Source organism: Drosophila simulans, chromosome 3L (genome assembly GCF_016746395.2).
Source record: "Drosophila simulans strain w501 chromosome 3L, Prin_Dsim_3.1, whole genome shotgun sequence".
Classification (NCBI taxonomy): domain Eukaryota; kingdom Metazoa; phylum Arthropoda; class Insecta; order Diptera; family Drosophilidae; genus Drosophila; species Drosophila simulans.
Window position 1 is genome coordinate 21,148,406 of NC_052522.2, and position 19,043 is coordinate 21,167,448.

The window sequence follows — 19,043 nt, forward strand, 5'->3', positions numbered from 1 at the left end:
AAGAATGTAAGTAAATAGAATGAAACAAAAATACCGCACAACGGTCATACAAAGCCGATATTTTAGTGCCGATAGCTCAGGCAGCACAGCACCTGGCAACCCTGGGGAACTACAGTTCAGTGGCAAAGTGACAAGCAAAAATACGAAAATGGTTCTGGAGAGTACTATGATATGGTAAATTATTGTTTTTTGAGCAATACGAAGAGCTTCCGCGAGTTTTTCCGTATTGCCTGCAATGGCATACGGTCTGGCACTCATAAATTGCACTTTTTCAGCTTTGATAACAGCGACTACCAGCGCAACGGAGACTACTTTCCAACCCGTCTCAACGTCCAGAAAGATGGCATCAATCTGGTCTGCCTGACCAAGCTGCGTTCCAATCCCGAGAACAATGTGGGCCTGATGACTCTGTCCAAGTGAGTGTTGAGCTGTCTGTGCCCATGCCACACATTCATTGTGTCTTTGTTTATCCCTCAGCACCGTAGAAGTGCTGGCCACTCTTACTAGCGATGTAGGGCGTATTTTCTCAAAGATGCATCTGGTTCAGCCGAAGGGCGAGATAAACCTCCTGACCGGAATCCGAATTGCCCATCTGGTGCTAAAGCATCGCCAAGGCAAGAACCACAAGATGCGCATCGTGGTCTTTGTGGGCTCCCCCATCAATCACGAGGAGGGCGATCTAGTGAAGCAAGCCAAGCGCCTCAAGAAGGAGAAGGTCAACGTAGACATAGTTAGCTTCGGCGATCATGGCAACAACAACGAGACTCTCACAGCATTCATCAACGCGCTAAACGGCAAGGACGGCACCGGCTCCCATTTGGTCAGCGTACCTCGGGGATCCGCTTTGTCGGATGCCCTGTTGTCGTCACCCATCATCCAGGGCGAGGACGGCTTGGGCGGAGCTGGTCTGGGCGGCAACGTCTTCGAATTCGGTGTAGATCCAAACGAGGACCCCGAACTGGCTCTCGCCTTGCGTGTGTCTATGGAGGAGCAACGGCAGCGCCAGGAGAGCGAGCAACGTCGTGCCAATCCCGATGGGGCTCCGCCGACTGGCGGAGATGCTGGTGGCGGAGGCGGCGTTTCGGGATCTGGACCTGGAAACGAAGAAAGTGCCGGAGCAGAGAACGAAGCCAACACCGAGGAGGCCATGCTGCAGCGTGCCCTGGCTCTGTCCACCGAAACACCCGAGGACAACTTGCCGGACTTCGCTAACATGACTGAGGAGGAACAGATTGCCTTCGCTATGCAGATGTCCATGCAGGATGCTCCCGACGACACTGTTACCCAGCAAGCAAAGCGCCCAAAGACGGACGAGGCGAACGCCCCCATGGACGTGGACGAAGACTATTCGGAGGTGATCGGGGACCCGGCCTTCTTGCAGAGCGTGCTGGAGAATCTACCTGGTGTTGATCCCCAGTCGGAGGCGGTGCGCGATGCTGTCGGTTCACTCAACAAGGACAAGGACAAAAAGAGCGACGGCAAGGACTCGCAGAAAAAATAAACCGCATCTATGATTATATCTAATAAGCTCGTTTAAAGCATTTGTATGCCCATTAAAATCATTTGTAGCCCTCTTTCAAATTATGCTTCAAGTGAAAATATATAAACAAATACACACGAAATGCTGCTGACTTAATTGACTTTCATTTGCTGAATGCCTAATAATAATATTCTAGTCCTGATAGTACCCCGACATCGTCGAGATGTCTTCATACGAAGATGGCCTGGTCGACTCGACTAAGGATGTTTATTAGGAAAGCATACGCATAAAGCTTCTTCTAACCGGTTACATACAATTTAACGACTCTAGTACATATGTAAATTGGATTAGTGAGCTGAAGGTCTCTTATTGGCCAGTTTTTGGAGTTAAACCCTGAAGAATTTAAAACATCAAGAACTCGGGCTTTTTTAGAGTCCACTTTACACTTGGTGTACTGGGTTTTGTACAATGTCAGTACCGTATATCAGTCAGGCTTCAATTAAGGCACACTTTTACTTACAGCATGACCAACGATAAATAATAAATTAAGTTTGTGGCTCAATGCACTATAGTTTATTTCCCCATAGCAAGGGCACTATTGATGTATTGATGCTCTCTACTTTACAAGCGTATTAACTATGTGTGGTCTCGTATGCAGATTACTTGTCGCCCTTGTAGTCCCGGATGTGGTAGAGCACCCAGGCGGGAATGAACAAGGATGCAGCGCACATGCCGCCGCCGAGGATCACCTTCTCCTGTAATGCAAAAAGCAAGTGAAGGATGAGTTTTTCGTTTTGGGAATCAAATCCTGGTTATGCAACCAGCTCAAACTTACGGCGGTGGAGATGCGCTGGGTCGGAGGTCCAGAGACGACCGACTGGCAACGGCTCTGCATGGCGCTACGCATAGCGGGGACCAGGAGGCGGGCAGCGCTGTTTTGGAACATTTTCACAAACTTTTTTGCAAAATACGATGGCGTAAAATCAATGCTGTAAGGTTAGAATGCTTCTTCTTAACGATTTGTCATTCGCCCTTCTGTAGAGATGGTCTTTCGCAAAGCACAGCTATCGCAAGTCAACCCGAACATGTAGGGTGTTTCTGGTGCAGACAAATTGTTTACAAATAATTTATTTATAATGTTCTTATTAACCTAGAAGAAATGAATTAAATCGATCATGTTACTCAATGTCGGTATGGTGACAATGGGTGCAATCAGTCTAATTAGTACAAAAACTTCCTTTTTTGATTAACATATAGCTTTACTTGTAATGTATAGGGTAATTTCATGGAACATAGTTGACACTATTTATAATATTGTACGTTTTATAATTGTGATAAGCATATACAAATTCTTTGCACCCAATTTCTTTGTAAATATACATAAGCAAGGACAAAAAGGATAGTCCTATAACCGACTTACGAAAATAATATATCTGTTTTAATCCTTAATTTTCAAATCGGGAATGGATAAACATATGTAGCAAAAAATAAAACAAAAAATTAAATATAACGGGAAAAGAAGCCAGGTAAGGCGGTCCAGGGTGACCATTTCGTGCCTTCGGAAACATGCGATAGTCGCGCACGGTCCCACTGCTGCATGGGACATGTCCGTCATGTGATATTCGTTGCTCGAGAAAAAGTTCGGTGATCGCTTTGTCCACCTTTTTATTTTTTATTTGCCCAAAGCACTTTGCGTCGATCCTAGAGCCTGCAAAATGGTATCCGAGTGGGTGGCACCAATTGTAATCACCAGCATTTGGGCCTTTATTGGCATCATCTGCCCCTTTTTCGCCCGAGGACCCAACAGGGGGTAAGCAAATCTGTTTACCCAACTTTAGTCTTGAGTAGCTTTGCAACCAACTAATTAAACTATTTTGCAGGGTGACTCAATGCTGCCTGATGCTCACCGCAGCAACTTGCTGGCTGTTGTAAGTACATGTGTATAAAAGTGCAGCTAAACGATTGGTTTAGTTGGACTAGACCGAGGACTTGCTACCTATCAAAACGCTTATAAATGCCTCTTTTCCTTGCAGCTGGCTGTGCTGCTACATGACGCAGCTGAACCCCCTGATTGGACCCAAACTAAGCATGAACGAAATCATGATCATGGCCCGTGAGTGGGGCAATGAGATCAAGGACACTATGGCTGTCACCGTCTAATGTCTGTCACCCTAATGTATTCGTTTCACTTGTTTTGTTATTGTTTCTTTATCCCGGATGTTCCGACATTCTGTATTATTAATTTCCATTTACTGTTCGAAGCATAAAATAAATTGTAATCGCGATCACGCTCTGGGCAAACACGTTGTAGAAAATCATAGATAAACAACATATTTGTATACTTTGTACGCGCAAAGATGTAAACTTAGCCTTGACTTTTTGGCCAAGCATTCCCAATAATCGAGTGTCTTAAAATGAAGATTGAAACCTAAAATAAAGTATATTTACACAATTTTGTGTTCAATAAGTAACGTGACTGCTTTAAAAACTGTAATGCTGACTACAGACTTAGAGGTAACCATGTTTCCTAGGTGAAGCCTTGCCAAATACGAAAACTAAACGGCTAAAAGGATCCTTAATGGTTAGGATCCCAAGCATAACGGAGGCAATCTTTAGCCTGCAGGTGCCACGTGCCTGTGTCACATTCCTGACAAGGACAAAAAACTGCTAACGGATTTCCAGGATCGGCCTGTACTTTTGCATAAGACTCACAATATCTTGCAGAGATCTTCGATTAAAGAGAAACTTTGTTGAGTCATACAACGATAGTCATGCCATCTCTACTTTCGACGACTGCATGTCCTGGCTTCTTTTGCCGTTGTCGAAAAAGTTTCAATTATATGTTAGGGACAAATCAAAATCTTTATAATAATTTATAAAATCGGTAGAGCTCTCAGTAATGGACCCTGGTACATGAGAAGTACAGACATTGAAAGAGATCTTAAAATCTCTAAAATCCCTAATTTTTGTCGGTCACTGAATAAATGATTAATTTACTATTTTTCCCCGCAAAAAGTCTGATTTGGAAAAAACTAAAAAGACACCTCCCAAATGATCATCAGTCGGGACATATATAAGATCTAAGTTAATATGAATTCAAATTCGAACCAAAAAGTATTGATGTAAAATCTTTTGTACCTACATGTCATCGAATCGGAAATTTTGCATTCTGTTAAAGCTGCCACATAGGTAGCAAAATATGAAAACAGAGAATTAATACATTTTTTTAATCTGACGAGCTTAAACTTTTCCCATTCTAAGTTTTATATATTTTTTTATTAACCAATTAAATGATTTGACATGTACATACTCTGCACTATTAAAAACATTCTACTGATATTCTACCTAGCAAATAAACTTTTAAAAATAAGACGCGTTGCATAGTTTTCGGCGCAACCTTATAATAATATAGTAGTAGATAACAAAATAAAGGTGCCTTTTGTTTGGGATACTGAAATTTCGATGACATATCTTTATAAATATTCAATAATACCATTTAAACCACAAAAGTTAAAAAAAATAAACTTACGTATGTATATCAAATAATTTCTTTCTTGTTTTTACTTCCTTAAATGAAAAGCAGGGTTATATAAGCGTGTCCGACACTATAAAGTGTCTATGCTATGCCAACCAACTTCTCCCCGCACTACCTAAGTGAGAGGTATCTGTTAGTCGAGCGTATCTATTGTGACTCTTTTTATAATAAATATTATATTTTATTTTTGTTATATTATAATCAAAAGACAAATTTATAAAACTTTCTCACTAATAGACTGTTTTTGGGACTAGCCCTTCTGCTTAAAAAATTTTGGCCACCCTCAAAAGCCGCAAAAGGCTGCCGCGCCCACTTCTTCGACTGCCACAGAAAAATGCATCTAAATGTGGATGCAAATACACTACCTTGTGCGCATAAATACGCCTAATTAAATTAACCTATTTACTTTGAATATGAGATTCATTAGAAATAACCTAAATACTTCATACAGTTGTGTTCATATAAAGGACAGATGCGACTATGTGATACCTGTTACTTGCACTAAGTTTTAAATACTTCATTAATATGAGACGAGCACTTAACGTTGGTAAGGTGTTACAAAATGAATACATTTCGAAAATGAATATTTTTAATACAAACTATGTTGGGAGTGCTTGACAAAAAATTGGAAACCTAAATTTCACACAAATTTTATCTCGGTGTTGAGTTGATCAATAAAAACTTAATTTTTTCGTAATAACCTGAAAAAAAGAAAAACCTATTATTCTAGGTAACTGGAACTTATTTAAATAAAGTTATATATTTCCGTTGCACAGTTGCTGAGCACGAGTAGTGAATTTAGCTGCCACCAGAAATATTGTTAAAGAACACTTTCCAATTTGTTTGGCAACATGTTAAAGTTTCTTTGGCTTTTACCCATAGTAACTATCGCTATACCTAAAATTACCCAAGCTCAAAGACCGTCTTTTGCTGGCATGAGACCTCCAGGCGGACTCACTCAGAAGGACAAATACGCCCAAACTAAAAATACAGCCGTGGAGAACTTTAATGGAAGTTCAGGACCCAAGGGTACTTCGCAAAAGAAAATTATCAACCTTCCTTATGGAGCACCGCAAAGGCCGCCAATGGGAGTTCCTCTGGTTCATCCCTCCACTCCGGAGGAGTTGTCAGCCTCGTACAGCCCCGTCAACAAAGCTGCTGGATTTCCAACTCAAACTGCCCCAGATAACAGCCGACTTCCCATCGATGCCCGAGGTGACAGGGATTGGGTAAATAGATTGAAGCAGCTGCCCGTGGACCAGCAGCCCTTCTGGCTTGTGAACTATCAAGCAATCGAAGCAATGAGGAACAGTCCCAGACCCAGTGTTGGAAATTATGAATGGCGTGGGAGTTCGTTCGGCGGTTAACGATTTTGAAGGTTTCATAATTTTTAATTTAAACACCATTAGGAATAAAAAGGTTCAGGATGTTTATTACTTTATTTTATTTTGAATTATGCTTGACCTGCAAATATAATTTCATATAATTGGCAATACTCAGGAAAAAAGAAGAAAATTTATAAGGGTCGCAAATGAACTAAATAATTTATCAACGGATATATGTACGAGTATGAATAATACATAGGTCGACCTACCAATATACTATTTACCAATGTATATACCACCAATAGCTGGTTAATCTTCTGCCTTGGTCACAAATGTTGCAAAGGATATTAGCATTTTCTCTAATAATGTTGGATTTATTTTTATGTTTACGAACAAATCCTTGATAACAAGGTGATATGATTTATATTTATTTTTCATTTGAAAGCTGATGAATGAAAATTGTTCTCTTATCTATTATAACACTTGGAATGCACACTCACAAATTACTTTTAATTCGGTGTTATTTTTGTGCACAAAGGTTTATATATACATCGTATTAAAATGTTTATACCTTTATATAAAAAGGGTAAGCTAGATTCGTTGAAAGGTTTGTAATAGATATAGTAGAAGTTTCCAATCCCATAACCCTTATGTTCATATACTCTTGATCAGGATCACTAGCCGAGTATATCTGGCCATGTCCGTCCGTCTGTATGTCGTCCGTATAAACGCTGAAATTCCGGCAACCATACAAATTGGAAAACTAAAGTTTCTTATATCGACCTGCTAAACAGAAAAAAATTATTTTATGATTTTAAAAACCGGTTTCATTGCATACATACAGACAAATAAGTAAATAAGAACATTTTGGTCGCGCCGCCAAAGCCGTCACGCCCACAATTAAATTTTCATATTCGTATTAATTTTTTTCAATATCAATATGCCAATATCAATATACGCCCACACTGTTGAAAAATTTTTATATTTTCGTATTTTGATGCCAACAACCTGTTGAACTTTCTCCGTAGCATTTCCAATTGTTAAAGTAAATATGAAAGGCAAATTCGGTAATAAGTTATTTATTTAGTAACTATGCAGTATGTATACATCACTTTGAATAAATGATGGCTAATATATAATATTCCTATATGCATTGTTATATTATTACATTATCGAAATGTTTATTTACAGTTTCTTTTACTAATAAAATGTACAATTTCCTTAAAAAGTTCATACAAAATTTAATATTTATTTTAAACAAATAAACGAAAGCCAGAATGGGAAATTAGGAATTTTAAATAAGAAGTGAAACAGAAAGAGAAATATAAAACAATGGCATATCAACAAGAAGCGTTTGACTAATATTTACAGACAACCCCGTAACATTCGACAACTTTTTACTTAAAATCTACCTCCAGATCCACGTCCTTTCGCTCGAGCCAATTATATTGCCGAGAACATAGAGTAGAGCTGTAAGTATGGCTTGTCAAAAGTGCATGAAGCAAAACATTTAGAGCAGTTATGTGTTTGCGGAGCTTGTGGACGTCGGATTCGATGAGGACGGAGCTGCTGGAGCTGCCAAATTGGTTGGAAGCTGTGCGGCAGCCGCAGAATAGTAAGCTGCATTAGCTGGAACGTTTGTGCTAATAGCTGGAAAAGAAAAGGATAGTTTTCATATATATCTCATAGGATTACAGGCAGAACATACATTGGCGCAGGGCCTTTTGGAACTTTTCGTATTCCACATAATGTTTAAGACGCAGCTCGTCCTCTTCGATGAGTTGTCTCTGACGCAACAGCAACAGCCGTTGGTGCTGGTTAGTACCCAAGCGTGTATTGCACAATTGGTTCACTAGTGAGTCTAAATTGTGCTTTATATCCTACAGAGAGATCAGTTGTGTTTATTCATGTAAAATAATATGGATTTTGAGTTGTTCTTACGGATTGAATATCGCTCGGTAGCAGATGCGGATGCGTAGCTGCTAAAGAAACAGGCTCTTCGGTAACTACAATAAAAGATACAGAAGTTGTAAAGTTCTCTTGCGTATAATTATATTATATATATATTATTATTATATTATACTAATATTGACAAACTTCTCAAAATTGTACAAAAATAAATATCATCAAATAAATATCATGGATTTGTTTACCTTCACCGGACGTTGCATTAAAAATCGGTTGCATAACATGTTGCATGGGCTGTGCTGGCTGCTGGGATGCCATCAAAGGGGACTGCTGCAACAAATGATTTGGAACAGCACCTGCGAAATTTTGGGGTGCTGCCACACGAGCTCCAGTCTGCTGGTTGTACATTCCGGGAACGTTTTGTTGGTGCATGTGCGACTGCATCTGCAACTGATGCTGTTGTTGCGAGATCATTTGCTGTTGGGCACCCATAGTCTGCATGGGTGGAAGCTGATGCGGCAGATTTCCCTGAGGCATGCTGACCACCTGGGGCGGAAGCGAGTGAAGTTGGTTGGGCTGCGACTGGATGAACTGGTGCTGAGGATGAGTCTGTTGTGTGCCAGGCAAATTAAATTGCTGCGATCCTTGCTGGGATCCCTGTTGCTGCTGCATCAGGATCTGCTGCTGCTGTTGTTGCGAAATGATAGGCATTTGGTTTTGCTGCTGCTGCGCCTGAATCGTCTGCATCGGCAAGGATTGTTGTTGTGGTTGCTGCTGAAGAGTGTTAACCATAGACGGGTGCCCATTAAGTGGCGTCTGCTGTGGCTGTTGAGTCATATTTGGATGTACGCTCTGCTGCTGTGGCTGTAGGTTAGACAGCTGTTGCACGTGGGTGCCATTTTGATTGACCACTTGAGGCACTACAATGCACTGATTCCCTGCTCCACTTGTAGTAGTTGAGGTTCCACCTGGCAACTGGTGGATCTGCTGGGGCTGTTGGTATATCAACTGAATTCCGTTAATGGCCAGCGGAACATTTTGAATAGGAGAGCTGATGACTTCGGTTGGAGTGTTGACCACGCTGCCGTTCTGAACGGAGTTGTTGTTCTGCACCTGGCCTCCAGGGCCGGCGACTTGGAGGTCGATCTTAAGTTGAGCTTGAGCAGGCTCCTCAACTCCGGTTGAAGTTTTCTGCTCCTGCACACGACTGACACTAAATCGCGAAATTTTACGCGCGCTTGGGTTGACGATCTCTTCAACTTGTTTAGGAACTACTGACAATGTTGCTGATGCAGACTAAAAATGAAAGAAGTTAGAAATAAGTGAAAATGTATATATAAAAAAAAAGATTGGTTTCTTGCCTCTTCTGTGTTTTCGGTATTTCGCAAAGCTGCCAATTTCTTTTCCAAATCCGCTATTGAATTTTGGTTAATTGATCCATTGCTGGGATTCCTTTGCGGAGGATCACTGCTGTTCGTTAAAATGGAAGTGGCAGAAGGCTTTTCCAAACTGGGCTGCTTGGAGAGTTGCTTCTCATGACCCGTGCCAATGGTAATTCCAATCGACGCCTCAGTGGGAGTCGGATCCGAGTTGCTTACTGTCCCCTCAAGATTAGTGGCTGTGTGCAGGTGTACATCGGATCCCACGCTGTTGTCGATGGATGTACGACGTGAGTTGTAGACGGAGGAGCCTGAGCCCCTGGTGGATGTTAAGGCTGCAGTCGGAGTATTCTGACCTACAGAGGGTGCTGAAGGGCCTGCTCCGTTATTTGGCTTGGTTATCTAAGGGAAACAAGATATTTATTATAAGAAACATGTTCAAAATAAATTTAAGCAATTTAAATTAATAATTAATGAAGGGTATTTGAAAATAAATACATTTGAATCTCATTTAACAAGATTTTGTTTTGGAATTTTGTAGAATGGTACTTCACCTTCACCTGTGCTCGGCTATTGTGTAATTATAAATTACCTCTTGTGTCTGTGGTTGTCCAGAAGTCGCCTTTAGGGAGGACATTGCTGGGGAAGCTTGATGAGGAGCTCTGTTGTTAATCGAGGCCACTACAGCGGAGGCGAACGCGTGGGCATGAGTGATGTTTTCCAGTTCTATTTTTAACTGCTCTAGAGTGTTGGCCGCTCCAGCTCCCTGGTTGCCTACTGCCTGTGCAGATTTATCTTTTGGCTTCTCCGCTTCCGCTTCTGTGGCCTGCTGAGCGTTTTCCGAAGTACCCACTGCGGCCTTGTTGGGCATGTCAAAGGTTATTTTCACTGCGGTCAAATCGTCAAGACTTCTAGTATGCTTCAAGTCCTCTTGAATCTTCAGGTGACGATTCAAGGGCAAATTCAGGCTGCGAGGAGCACCATTGCCGGCCGACTCCAAGAGCTTTTGCATTCTGGCTATGGCAAGGGAGCAAGTTTTCTTATCCTTGCCATCGTCAAGCGGTGGCTCTGGACCAGTTGGAGTAATGTTGCTGTCGGGCATATAGTCAATCGATAGCGAAGTGTACTCCGAGGCCGTGCTTGTTTTTCGAGAAACGGAACCAGAACCGATGGTCACGTCATTGCTGCTATTGGGCGCATCCCTCGATGCGGTTGATGAGGAAGACATGGTCGAAGTGGTTGTGGGCGGAGTGCTGACGTTCAGCTGTGGTTCCTTCGCATTTGGTATGTTGGATACATGGGACCTGGCCTCTAAAGTCAAGTTGCAGTTCAACTGTTCACCGCCTCCGCCACCGGATGGCAGGGTTTCAACGCCATGGATAGTGGGCTCAAACATCTTTGTGATGTCGCTGGCGGTTTCATCCCGCTAAAATAAGTTGGTTAAATGTGAGTTATAAAAGTCAAGCAAATTTGATTGTGCATATACATAATTACTTAAAATAAAAATGTATTCAAAGTGGAACTTAAATAAAAAATATATATTAATTATTAAGCCCACATTTGATTATCAAAAAAGAGCAGAAGAAAAAATTAATGATACTCCTGGATAAAGTTTTTCAAAATAAGATCCATATAAGTTCAAACTTTAATTGTACTATTGGTTTGTGTTGGGGCCTTAAAAACTGAAATTGATAAAAAGTTTAATGAAGCCTGGTAACCAATTATACAGACTTTCCATAGAATAACAATAACTTATTTTAAATGAACGATTTATCTATTATCTATTTTTTAATGAAATTATCTAACAAAATGTAAAACGTAAAAGCTATATAAACATTGAAAAAAAAGGGTCAACATTTTCTTCAAGAAAATGTTTTAGTTATATAAGACATTAATATTGAATATCGAATGTTCACTTTTCAATGTTATCTGTAAAATTTGTAAATCTGAAAACCTTCTATAATCAGATCATGAAACGAACAATAAATATAGGTTAAACTATAAACGAACTTCAATATAATTAACTTTTGAGTTGTCTAACAATAAAAGGAAAATCCTTGTAAGTAAAGAAACATTTTAAATTTAGCTAGGAAACAATAAGTGTTTACATAAGCCCAGTGCACACAACACTTACAGATCTATGTCTTTGGTGTGACCTAAACGTGGAACGCTGTCGAGTTAGAGACGCGTGTCGGACCTGTTTTGTTATAGTAGGGATAGACAATCAAAAAACATGGATTTTGTGATATTGATATTAAATCGCTTAGTCAAGTATTTTACGAAATCTTGTGAGCATCATTTTCTCGATTTTGAATAGCTGATTTTCGTAGGAAAAGGAGGAGTTGGTTGGACTCATGTAGCATTGGAAATACTGAAGTAATTTGAATAGTCAACGAAAACATGTGTTAGATAAAGACAAATATCATTATATTTGTGAAAATTACTCGTGATGCTTAGTGAAGTCTTTAAAGATTGTGTTTTAATTAAAGGATCGGACTACTACTACAACTGGTTTTAATTAGGGTAAAAATATGTGCGGCGTGGTAATTTGTTACCATTAGGAGCACAAATAAGAAGGGCTATAAAAGTAATCTTTATCTATATCTAAAAGTTGCTGAGTTCTTAAAAAAATCGGGGAATCATTATATTCATTACGGGTTTATCCAATGAACCGTGTCCATCTGTGCGCTTAAAGAACCCTAAGGCCTCGTAAGAATAGTCTTCATTGAGCAAAAAATTTCTGTGGAATTAATTTTGTGATAGCGATGTACCTTTTCAATATTGCGGCGATAATTTGTCGGTATAGGGATTTGATTGGGATTCTGTTTGACTTGGTCAACAATTTCATTGATCATTTCCACAAAAACTGTACTTTGACAATTAGAAAGCAAATCTTGGGCGATCTGAAAACAAAAGAATTTGATGATTGAGTTTTGGTTAGAGCAAGAGATTCTCTTACCAATTTATTGGCTATTTCAACCGGATTTACGTCTCCTATGTCGAATTTAAATGTAATCGTTTTAAGTTTATTTTCCATGTGGCAGTTTATGACGCTGCCCTCGTCAACGCTGGTTACACTAAGCTTGGGAATCCTTTCGTTGCCGCTCCGGTTGGAACGCCTCGGTTTCTGGGAACGTGTGCCCGTGCCTGTCTGCTTTTGCTGCTTTTCCGCATCACCAGAGTTCTGGGGTTCTGTCTTCGGTGCAGTTTCGAGGGCTCCGTGGGCGCTATTTAGAGACATTGCATCCGTTGCTACATTCGCATCTTTGTTGACCTGTATTGGCTGCAGATTTTCCTGTTGCACAGGCACTTGCGAAGAAATCTGTGAGATTTGCTCTACTGCAGGTTGATGCTGTTGCGGTTGTTGCTGAACCACGTGTGGTTGCTGTGTCTGGGGCTGTGGTTGCTGTGTCTGGGCCTGTGGTTGCTGTTGTTGGGGCTGTTGTACCAAAGGCTGCTGATGCTGGACCAAAGGCTGCTGATGCTGAACCAGCGGTTGCTGCTGCTGGACCAAAGGCTGCTGCTGTTGGACCAAAGGCGGCTGCTGTTGGACCAAAGGCGGCTGCTGTTGCACCAAAGGCAGTTGTTGCTGTTGCACCAAGGGCTGTTGCTGCTGTTGGACCATAGGCTGTTGCTGCTGCTGGCTCATGGGCTGTTGTTGCTGGGCTGGCTGGCTATGCAGCAATTGCTGCAATTGTTGCTCCAAAGGCATTGACAGTTGTATGGGTTGCTGCGTGGGCTGTTGTATAAATTGCGTTGGCTGTGGTGGTACGGCCGATAATCCGGGATGCTGTTGCTGTTGTGGATCACTGAGCGCTACTTGTCCGCCCTGCTGATTGTAAGTCTGCTGTACTGGGGGTGCCACGGAAGTCGGCGGAACTTGCATCTGCACTGGGATCTGAATAGGTTGCTGATGCTGATGCGGTGCCATGACTTGCGATCCCGTAACGAGCTGCTGATGTTGTTGCTGCGGCATTGCCTGCGCATACTGCTGTACGAATTGCTGTTGCTGGAGTTGTTGTTGTTGGAGTTGCTGTTGTTGTATTTGCTGTTGGTGCTGCTGTTGCAGTTGCTGTTGTTGAAGCTGCTGCTGCTGAAGCTGTTGCAGCTGATGCTGGGCCAGTTGCTGCTGCATAATCTGTTGCTGATGTGAGACGGCTGCTTGTTGTTGCTGCAAGATCTGTTGCTGAATTTGAAGAGGCTGCGAAAGCTGTTGCTGCTGGCCAGCTTGCTGCATTGCATAAGCTTGTTGCATGTTTACGGCCTGCTGAGGCTGTTGCTGCTGCTGCTGAAAATATTGCTGGGCCTGTTGCTGAGCAATTTGTTGCTGTTGAGTCAAATCCGGAGCCTGCACGTTAGTGTGCATAAGCTGCTGCAGTTGCTGCTGCAGTGGCTGTTGTTGTTGCTGTGGCTGCTGCTCATGTGGCTGCGGAGGCAAAACAGTTTGGGGCTGCTGTTGCGCACCAACTTGCTGCACTTGAACTTGCTGGGGTATCTGCTGCATCATTTGTGGTTGCTGCTGTTGGTTGACTTGCTGCTGCGGCATGACCTGATGATTGACTGTTGGTGCCACTACGGGTTGTTGCTGTTGCATTTGTTGACTGCCTGTCGGCGATATGACCTGGTTATTGGTCATCTCCTGCATCGATGCATTCGAATTTTGATAAGAGGCCAGCTGTGGCGGTTGAATGTAGTGCACCGTCGGCTTCTGTTGCATGGGAATAGCCGGTGACGGAATAGCCTGTGGCTGCACCGAGATCAACTGGGAAACAGGCACTTGACCTGGGACCTGAACAGGTTGCTGAATGCCACTGTTCGGAATCGAAGTGTTCGAGCGATTGGACAGCTGCTGCGGTTCGACGCTGTTCGTGGATAGAGCAAGGCTTGTTTCTGAATCAGTGTTAAGCAGGTCATATCTTAGCTGCAGGCGCTGATTCCATTTAACACCATCCTCCTCGTCCTCAGACTCCTCCTCCTCTTCCTCATCTTCATCGACGTTGGTCGGCAAACTCTCACGTTGCTTTTGCAATGCCAATTTTTCCAAACGAGACTTCTCGTTTTGCAGCTTGATTTGAGTTTGACGCTGGGCACGTTCTTTAAGCAACGACACCACCTGCACTTTTAAAAGCCGAGCTACAGCGCGAGAGTCGTCCTCAGATATAATATTTTCCTTCATCATTTCTTGCGCAATCTGTTCGTACTCGTCATGCTTGATGTTGTACTCAAACTGAATTGCCTCGTTTTCCTTATGACGGGACGAGCGCTTCTTGGGATCCATAAACCGCAGTCTGAACTCGATGATGCTGATGCTCGGATCAGAAAGGAACTGTTCCGAAGCAGTTGGCTCAACTCGTATACCGATATCTTCGTCAAAGAACTCCGATTCTAGCAGTTCATTGCAGCTGGGCCGATCCTCCTTCTTTAGTTCAATGCACCGTTCGATGATGTCGCGCACGTTGGGGTCCTCCACCTTAGCCAGCGCCGCTGGCTTAATGCCCGATATCACCTTTTTGTAGATCTGGGCTGGACCCTTGCACTCACTGTAAGGATATTCGGAAATGGCCATCTCCAACATGCACATGCCGAATGCATATACGTCCACCGACTCGTCGTAGTGCTCCTCGTACATTTCCGGGGCCATGAACTCCGGCGTACCAATCACAGATTTTGCGTGGGAGCGGTTTTTCAAAGTTGCCAGGCCCAAGTCGCCGATTTTAACACTACCAGTGGTGCCAGTTATAAAAATATTATCACATTTCAAATCACGATGAATTATAGGAAATTGACGAGTATGCAGGAAGTTAAGGCCTTTTAGTATCTGGCGACACCATGACTTCAATACCTTTGGGTGTATTTTCTTGAATCGTTTCAAATAGCTACAAGGAAATAAGTGTATATGTTTACAATTAGCCCATTAAAATCAAGTTTTACGCTTACGATTTTAAAGTTCCAGATAACATTAGTTCGGTGACTAGTACAATATTCTTCTTGCGGCCAATAGGAAACTCCCAATATGTATAAAACCGCACTATGTTTGGGTGCTGAAGTTTCTTCAGCATGTCCGCCTCCTCGCGAAATCTAGTACGTTCACTTTTTTTTACTTGCTTGTCCTGTAAAATAGGTAAATAAAATTGTACATTTTTATGTTACCTAATGATTACTTTAATTGTGATGATCCATTATATAAAAAAGATTACTCAATCAAAAAATCATGATAATTATTATCTATCTGATAACTTGCTCATGCAAGTTTGGGATCATGTTAGCTTTGACTAATAATACTAATACAAATGCCCAATGACACAACAATAATTGACTTAGGAAGTTTTTTATCTTACCAATAACTCGCACCAGGCAACTGGAACACCCGTCAACGTGTCCAGGCCACGATAGACAGTTTTAAAGGAACCGCGTCCGACTTCCTTATCGTACTTAAAGAATCGTCCGCACGGCGACATGGCCACCGGATCATCGTCCTCATCGCTCTTACTCTTGGTTATCGATGTAGCTGAAGATGTGGTGGAGACCAGCGACGTGGAGGGCAGAAGAGATGCAGATGCATCTGTCGAGGACCCGGTGACAGCAGCTTCCTCTGCGCTAGCCTCGGAACTCTCCGCTTTTTTGGTTATGTCGTCGATGCTCTTTGCCTGTTTTTCGCTCTGAACCTCGGTATCGTCCTTTTCCTCTACTTGAAAGCCAACTCGTTTTACGCCGCTCGAGTGCTTGGTAGAAGACTTCAATGGCACATCGTCTTCAGTCTTTTCGATTGTAAGACTCCGTGACGCTTCGGTTATTATGTTGTCGATGATTCCGGCCACATGGTGGGAAGTGGCATCCGTAGCATTGGAGCGCGTAGGCGTGCGGAACTGCTCCTCCAGATGCTCCGCCTCGCGGGAAAGCATCTCGATGTTGTCGTCATAGTCACGAGGAAACTCCGTCTCGAGTTCAACGAACTGCAGTGGATTGGTGTTTCTGCCTGACTGTTCCACATTTTTACGGACGAATCGAATGTTTTGCACGAAGTTCGCCGTCAAAGTCGTTGGCGTGGTCTTTGACGAGTGCAGTGGCGCCTGCTGCTTGATCAATGGCTCAATCACCGTGTCCGAGGAGGACTTCCTGGCCTCCATTTTCTTGGTGTCTGAAACAACCGCTTGCGACGTCCCCTTGACTGACTTGTCTTTTTTAGGTTTGCCCAAAGTAAGACCAGCTTTCTGGTTGCTTATGGCATCTGCAGGCTCTATTTTGCTATCCATTTCGTCCTCATTCTGTTCCCTGCTCTGGTTGTCCTGAGAGCAAAGCACCTCAACATCGGTTGATTGCTGTTTGCCCAGATCGCCGTTGTTGTTATCGTTGACTTTCGGTACGTCGTCCGCGTTTTTCGGGTTTGACGCCGTCTTGCCGGGAAGGGAGTTACTTGAAAATCGTCGTAGCACCCGCACAAATAGGTTACTTTTGCTGGCAGCAGGTGGTGTAGGCGTGGTGTTCAGCGTGGGTAGAGAAGAAGCTGGCTCGATGGGTGATGACTGGATTGAAGTGGTGCTGCTAGTGCTTGTGTGTGCAGAAAGTGTGCCCTGCTTGCAAGTGGACTTTCTGTTTAGTGTGTCTTTTAGTTTTGATGTCGGGTTCGGCTTTTGCCTAGAGGAGGCAGATCTATTAAACGAACGGAGTCCCGACTTTTGTATATTAGCTCCCTGCACAGTTTGCTCCTCGCTAGAAATTGAGGTATTCCTAAAAGAATGATTAAAGTAGTTAATTAGATTGTATAGACTCACAGGCACAACAGTCGAGTTTTCCACAGTTCTCAGTAAATTTCCCTTCCAAGAACATTTTATAAACATTCGGTAAACGAAAAAACGGTTTCAGTTTACGTGTTGTTTATCTGGTTAGTTTTGCTTAAAACAGAGATGTTGAAGTAACAATTCCAGTTGAGGATATTTAAAAATTAGTATCATAGGAAAGAAAGCAAATCCTTTGTAGGATACTTGGTAAGTTCAACACACTACATAAAATGATATTTTAAATCAGCTTTTTACGTTATTTAGGCATATATGTAACAACGATTGTTACTTCTATCATCTTTTGTTATGTGCCCTGGTTTGAATCAAATACACTAATTAAATAAATAGAGATAATCCCTGAATGTTTTAACAAGGACTCCAACTGACCTTTGAGGTTGCGTGGTGCAGGAGGTAGTACCATCTTCGCTGATGGCGCTTCCCTTCCGAGCACGGTTCGCAGGTACGACCTCTTGTTGTCGTACGAAGTCGCAGAGGGTTTGTCCAATTTTGCAAGATTTTTAGCAGCAGACCACCACGTTTAATCTGAAGCGAGAGGCAAGGCGGTGAATGAGTACAGGGAGGCATGAAAGGGATGGAGCAAAGGTTAAATTCCGGCACTATTGACAGGAGGGGCTGGCTTGGACTGGGGCAGAGGCATGGGCAGGGGCAGGAGCAGGAAAAGGTGACCATTCCACCCACTTATGCTCGTTGCTGGGTGCCGACGTCTAAAATATCGCTTACAGCTGGGTGGAGGAGGTAGTGGCACCGTCTCCAGGAGGCCAAGGTGTGCGCTTTCCATGAATCACTAGTTTCGATTGCACTACGTTCGTCACTGGCTCTGCCGTTCCACTCTATTCTGTTCTGTTCTGTCGCGAGGGATATGTGCGTATGTGCGGTACGCTGGCTATACATACATATTTATGTACATTTGATTCGGGACAGGAAGCATATGCAGCGGCTATGATGTCATGGTTCCACGCCGCTCCTTCCCGAAGTCCTTCGCTCGACGGGATCGTGCTCGGGTTGGGGATTCAGGACCGGGACGGGGTCTAGGGCTCGCACTGCGACTGTCGGACCGTTCGCATCGAGGATTTCAGTTTGTGATTGTGATGTTCAAAGGTAAATCGAGCTAGCAGGCTTTCATATTACGGCACGGGGGATGGGTAAGTCTTTCGGGAGATACTGTCGCCGCCACAAGGGGGGTCAATTGGATTGAACGCGTGCGAGAGTCAGCGGAAAATTAAAGTTATTTCGCCAGAAGTTCCCTTTACTTTCACAAAAAATTTTACAAAGCAACTGGGTTTACTTGTGTTCGTGATCTATCGATAGCGCATATTGTTACACAAGTGTTATCGGCGGTGATGCCACCCAAGCTGCCAGTATGCCTAATATATATGTTAAGCACTTGCAGAAATGTTACCTGGCCTCTGTTAACTTGGACAGTAGACCGTTACTTTTCAAATGAGTTATAACATTGTTAAGAATACTATATACCCTTTAAGCATTAAGCCACTGTTTTAAATTTACTTCTCCTGCCATATAAGCGCCGCTTAAAATATAGTCAACGCTTTTTAGACATATTACCAATAGGAGCAGTAAAAATAACACCTAACAAAGTCTTAATTAATTTCAAACCCT

General features: G+C 42.7%; 6 protein-coding genes across 7 annotated transcripts; 3 read left to right on the forward strand and 3 right to left on the reverse strand.

The window, feature by feature from the left end:
• The first annotated feature begins 57 nt into the window (after positions 1–57).
• On the forward strand, positions 58–1,631 carry LOC6739016 (26S proteasome non-ATPase regulatory subunit 4). The gene is made up of 3 exons (XM_016171903.3): positions 58–174; positions 276–416; positions 478–1,631. Exons 1-3 carry the CDS (start codon positions 149–151, stop codon positions 1,499–1,501), a joined length of 1,191 nt encoding a protein of 396 aa, XP_016032857.1. The 5' UTR covers positions 58–148; the 3' UTR covers positions 1,502–1,631.
• Positions 1,632–2,030: 399 nt separating this feature from the next.
• LOC6739017 lies at positions 2,031–2,522 on the reverse strand. Its single transcript, XM_002085776.4, has 2 exons — positions 2,316–2,522; positions 2,031–2,235 (listed from the first exon to the last, which is right to left on the reverse strand). Exons 1-2 carry the CDS (start codon positions 2,424–2,426, stop codon positions 2,140–2,142), a joined length of 207 nt encoding a protein of 68 aa, XP_002085812.1. The 5' UTR covers positions 2,427–2,522; the 3' UTR covers positions 2,031–2,139.
• Positions 2,523–3,058: 536 nt separating this feature from the next.
• LOC6739018 (V-type proton ATPase subunit e) lies at positions 3,059–3,951 on the forward strand. Its single transcript, XM_002085777.4, has 3 exons — positions 3,059–3,290; positions 3,361–3,408; positions 3,514–3,951. The coding sequence occupies exons 1-3, from the start codon at positions 3,196–3,198 to the stop codon at positions 3,638–3,640; spliced, it is 270 nt and encodes an 89-aa protein (XP_002085813.1). The 5' UTR covers positions 3,059–3,195; the 3' UTR covers positions 3,641–3,951.
• Positions 3,952–5,774: 1,823 nt separating this feature from the next.
• On the forward strand, positions 5,775–6,456 carry LOC6739019. Its single transcript, XM_002085778.4, has one exon. It carries the CDS (start codon positions 5,867–5,869, stop codon positions 6,380–6,382), a length of 516 nt encoding a protein of 171 aa, XP_002085814.1. The 5' UTR covers positions 5,775–5,866; the 3' UTR covers positions 6,383–6,456.
• A 947-nt stretch (positions 6,457–7,403) lies between these two features.
• LOC6739020 (serine/threonine-protein kinase WNK1) lies at positions 7,404–17,346 on the reverse strand. Of its 2 annotated transcripts, XM_039292996.2 has the most exons (11): positions 15,966–17,346; positions 15,565–15,737; positions 12,587–15,503; positions 12,399–12,530; positions 11,762–11,824; positions 10,220–11,053; positions 9,610–10,029; positions 8,494–9,544; positions 8,282–8,346; positions 8,049–8,220; positions 7,404–7,990 (listed from the first exon to the last, which is right to left on the reverse strand). In XM_039292996.2, exons 1-11 carry the CDS (start codon positions 16,878–16,880, stop codon positions 7,860–7,862), a joined length of 6,873 nt encoding a protein of 2,290 aa, XP_039148930.1. In that variant the 5' UTR covers positions 16,881–17,346; the 3' UTR covers positions 7,404–7,859. The 2 variants fall into 2 exon arrangements, with proteins under 2 accessions (XP_039148930.1, XP_016032858.1); XM_016169112.3 differs by lacking the exon at positions 11,762–11,824 and having other exon boundaries at positions 15,966–17,345.
• LOC120284695 lies at positions 17,249–18,771 on the reverse strand. The gene is made up of 3 exons (XM_039292998.2): positions 18,147–18,771; positions 17,793–17,948; positions 17,249–17,355 (listed from the first exon to the last, which is right to left on the reverse strand). Exons 1-3 carry the CDS (start codon positions 18,315–18,317, stop codon positions 17,338–17,340), a joined length of 345 nt encoding a protein of 114 aa, XP_039148932.1. The 5' UTR covers positions 18,318–18,771; the 3' UTR covers positions 17,249–17,337.
• Positions 18,772–19,043: the final 272 nt, after the last annotated feature.

What these genes read in the sequence shown, in the direction of transcription:
- LOC6739020 (XM_039292996.2), bottom strand. Translation starts at nt 16,880, where the DNA reads ATGGATAGCAAAATAGAGCCTGCAGATGCCATAAGCAACCAGAAAGCT. An exon ending in ATCGCCGCAATATTGAAAAG is followed by an intron (nt 11,825 to 12,398) that starts GTACATCGCTAT and finishes ATAACAAAACAG; the next exon opens with GTCCGACACGCGTCTCTAAC. An exon ending in CCAAAAGGCCCTGCGCCAAT is followed by an intron (nt 7,991 to 8,048) that starts GTATGTTCTGCC and finishes TTTCTTTTCCAG; the next exon opens with CTATTAGCACAAACGTTCCA.
- LOC6739018 (XM_002085777.4), top strand. Translation starts at nt 3,196, where the DNA reads ATGGTATCCGAGTGGGTGGCACCAATTGTAATCACCAGCATTTGGGCC. An exon ending in GCCCGAGGACCCAACAGGGG is followed by an intron (nt 3,291 to 3,360) that starts GTAAGCAAATCT and finishes ACTATTTTGCAG; the next exon opens with GGTGACTCAATGCTGCCTGA. An exon ending in GCAGCAACTTGCTGGCTGTT is followed by an intron (nt 3,409 to 3,513) that starts GTAAGTACATGT and finishes TTTTCCTTGCAG; the next exon opens with CTGGCTGTGCTGCTACATGA.
- LOC6739017 (XM_002085776.4), bottom strand. Translation starts at nt 2,426, where the DNA reads ATGTTCCAAAACAGCGCTGCCCGCCTCCTGGTCCCCGCTATGCGTAGC. An exon ending in CCCAGCGCATCTCCACCGCC is followed by an intron (nt 2,236 to 2,315) that starts GTAAGTTTGAGC and finishes TTTGCATTACAG; the next exon opens with GAGAAGGTGATCCTCGGCGG.
- LOC120284695 (XM_039292998.2), bottom strand. Translation starts at nt 18,317, where the DNA reads ATGTATAGCCAGCGTACCGCACATACGCACATATCCCTCGCGACAGAA. An exon ending in ACTACCTCCTCCACCCAGCT is followed by an intron (nt 17,949 to 18,146) that starts GTAAGCGATATT and finishes CTCTCGCTTCAG; the next exon opens with ATTAAACGTGGTGGTCTGCT.
- LOC6739019 (XM_002085778.4), top strand. Translation starts at nt 5,867, where the DNA reads ATGTTAAAGTTTCTTTGGCTTTTACCCATAGTAACTATCGCTATACCT.
- LOC6739016 (XM_016171903.3), top strand. Translation starts at nt 149, where the DNA reads ATGGTTCTGGAGAGTACTATGATATG. An exon ending in CTGGAGAGTACTATGATATG is followed by an intron (nt 175 to 275) that starts GTAAATTATTGT and finishes GCACTTTTTCAG; the next exon opens with CTTTGATAACAGCGACTACC. An exon ending in GGCCTGATGACTCTGTCCAA is followed by an intron (nt 417 to 477) that starts GTGAGTGTTGAG and finishes TTTATCCCTCAG; the next exon opens with CACCGTAGAAGTGCTGGCCA.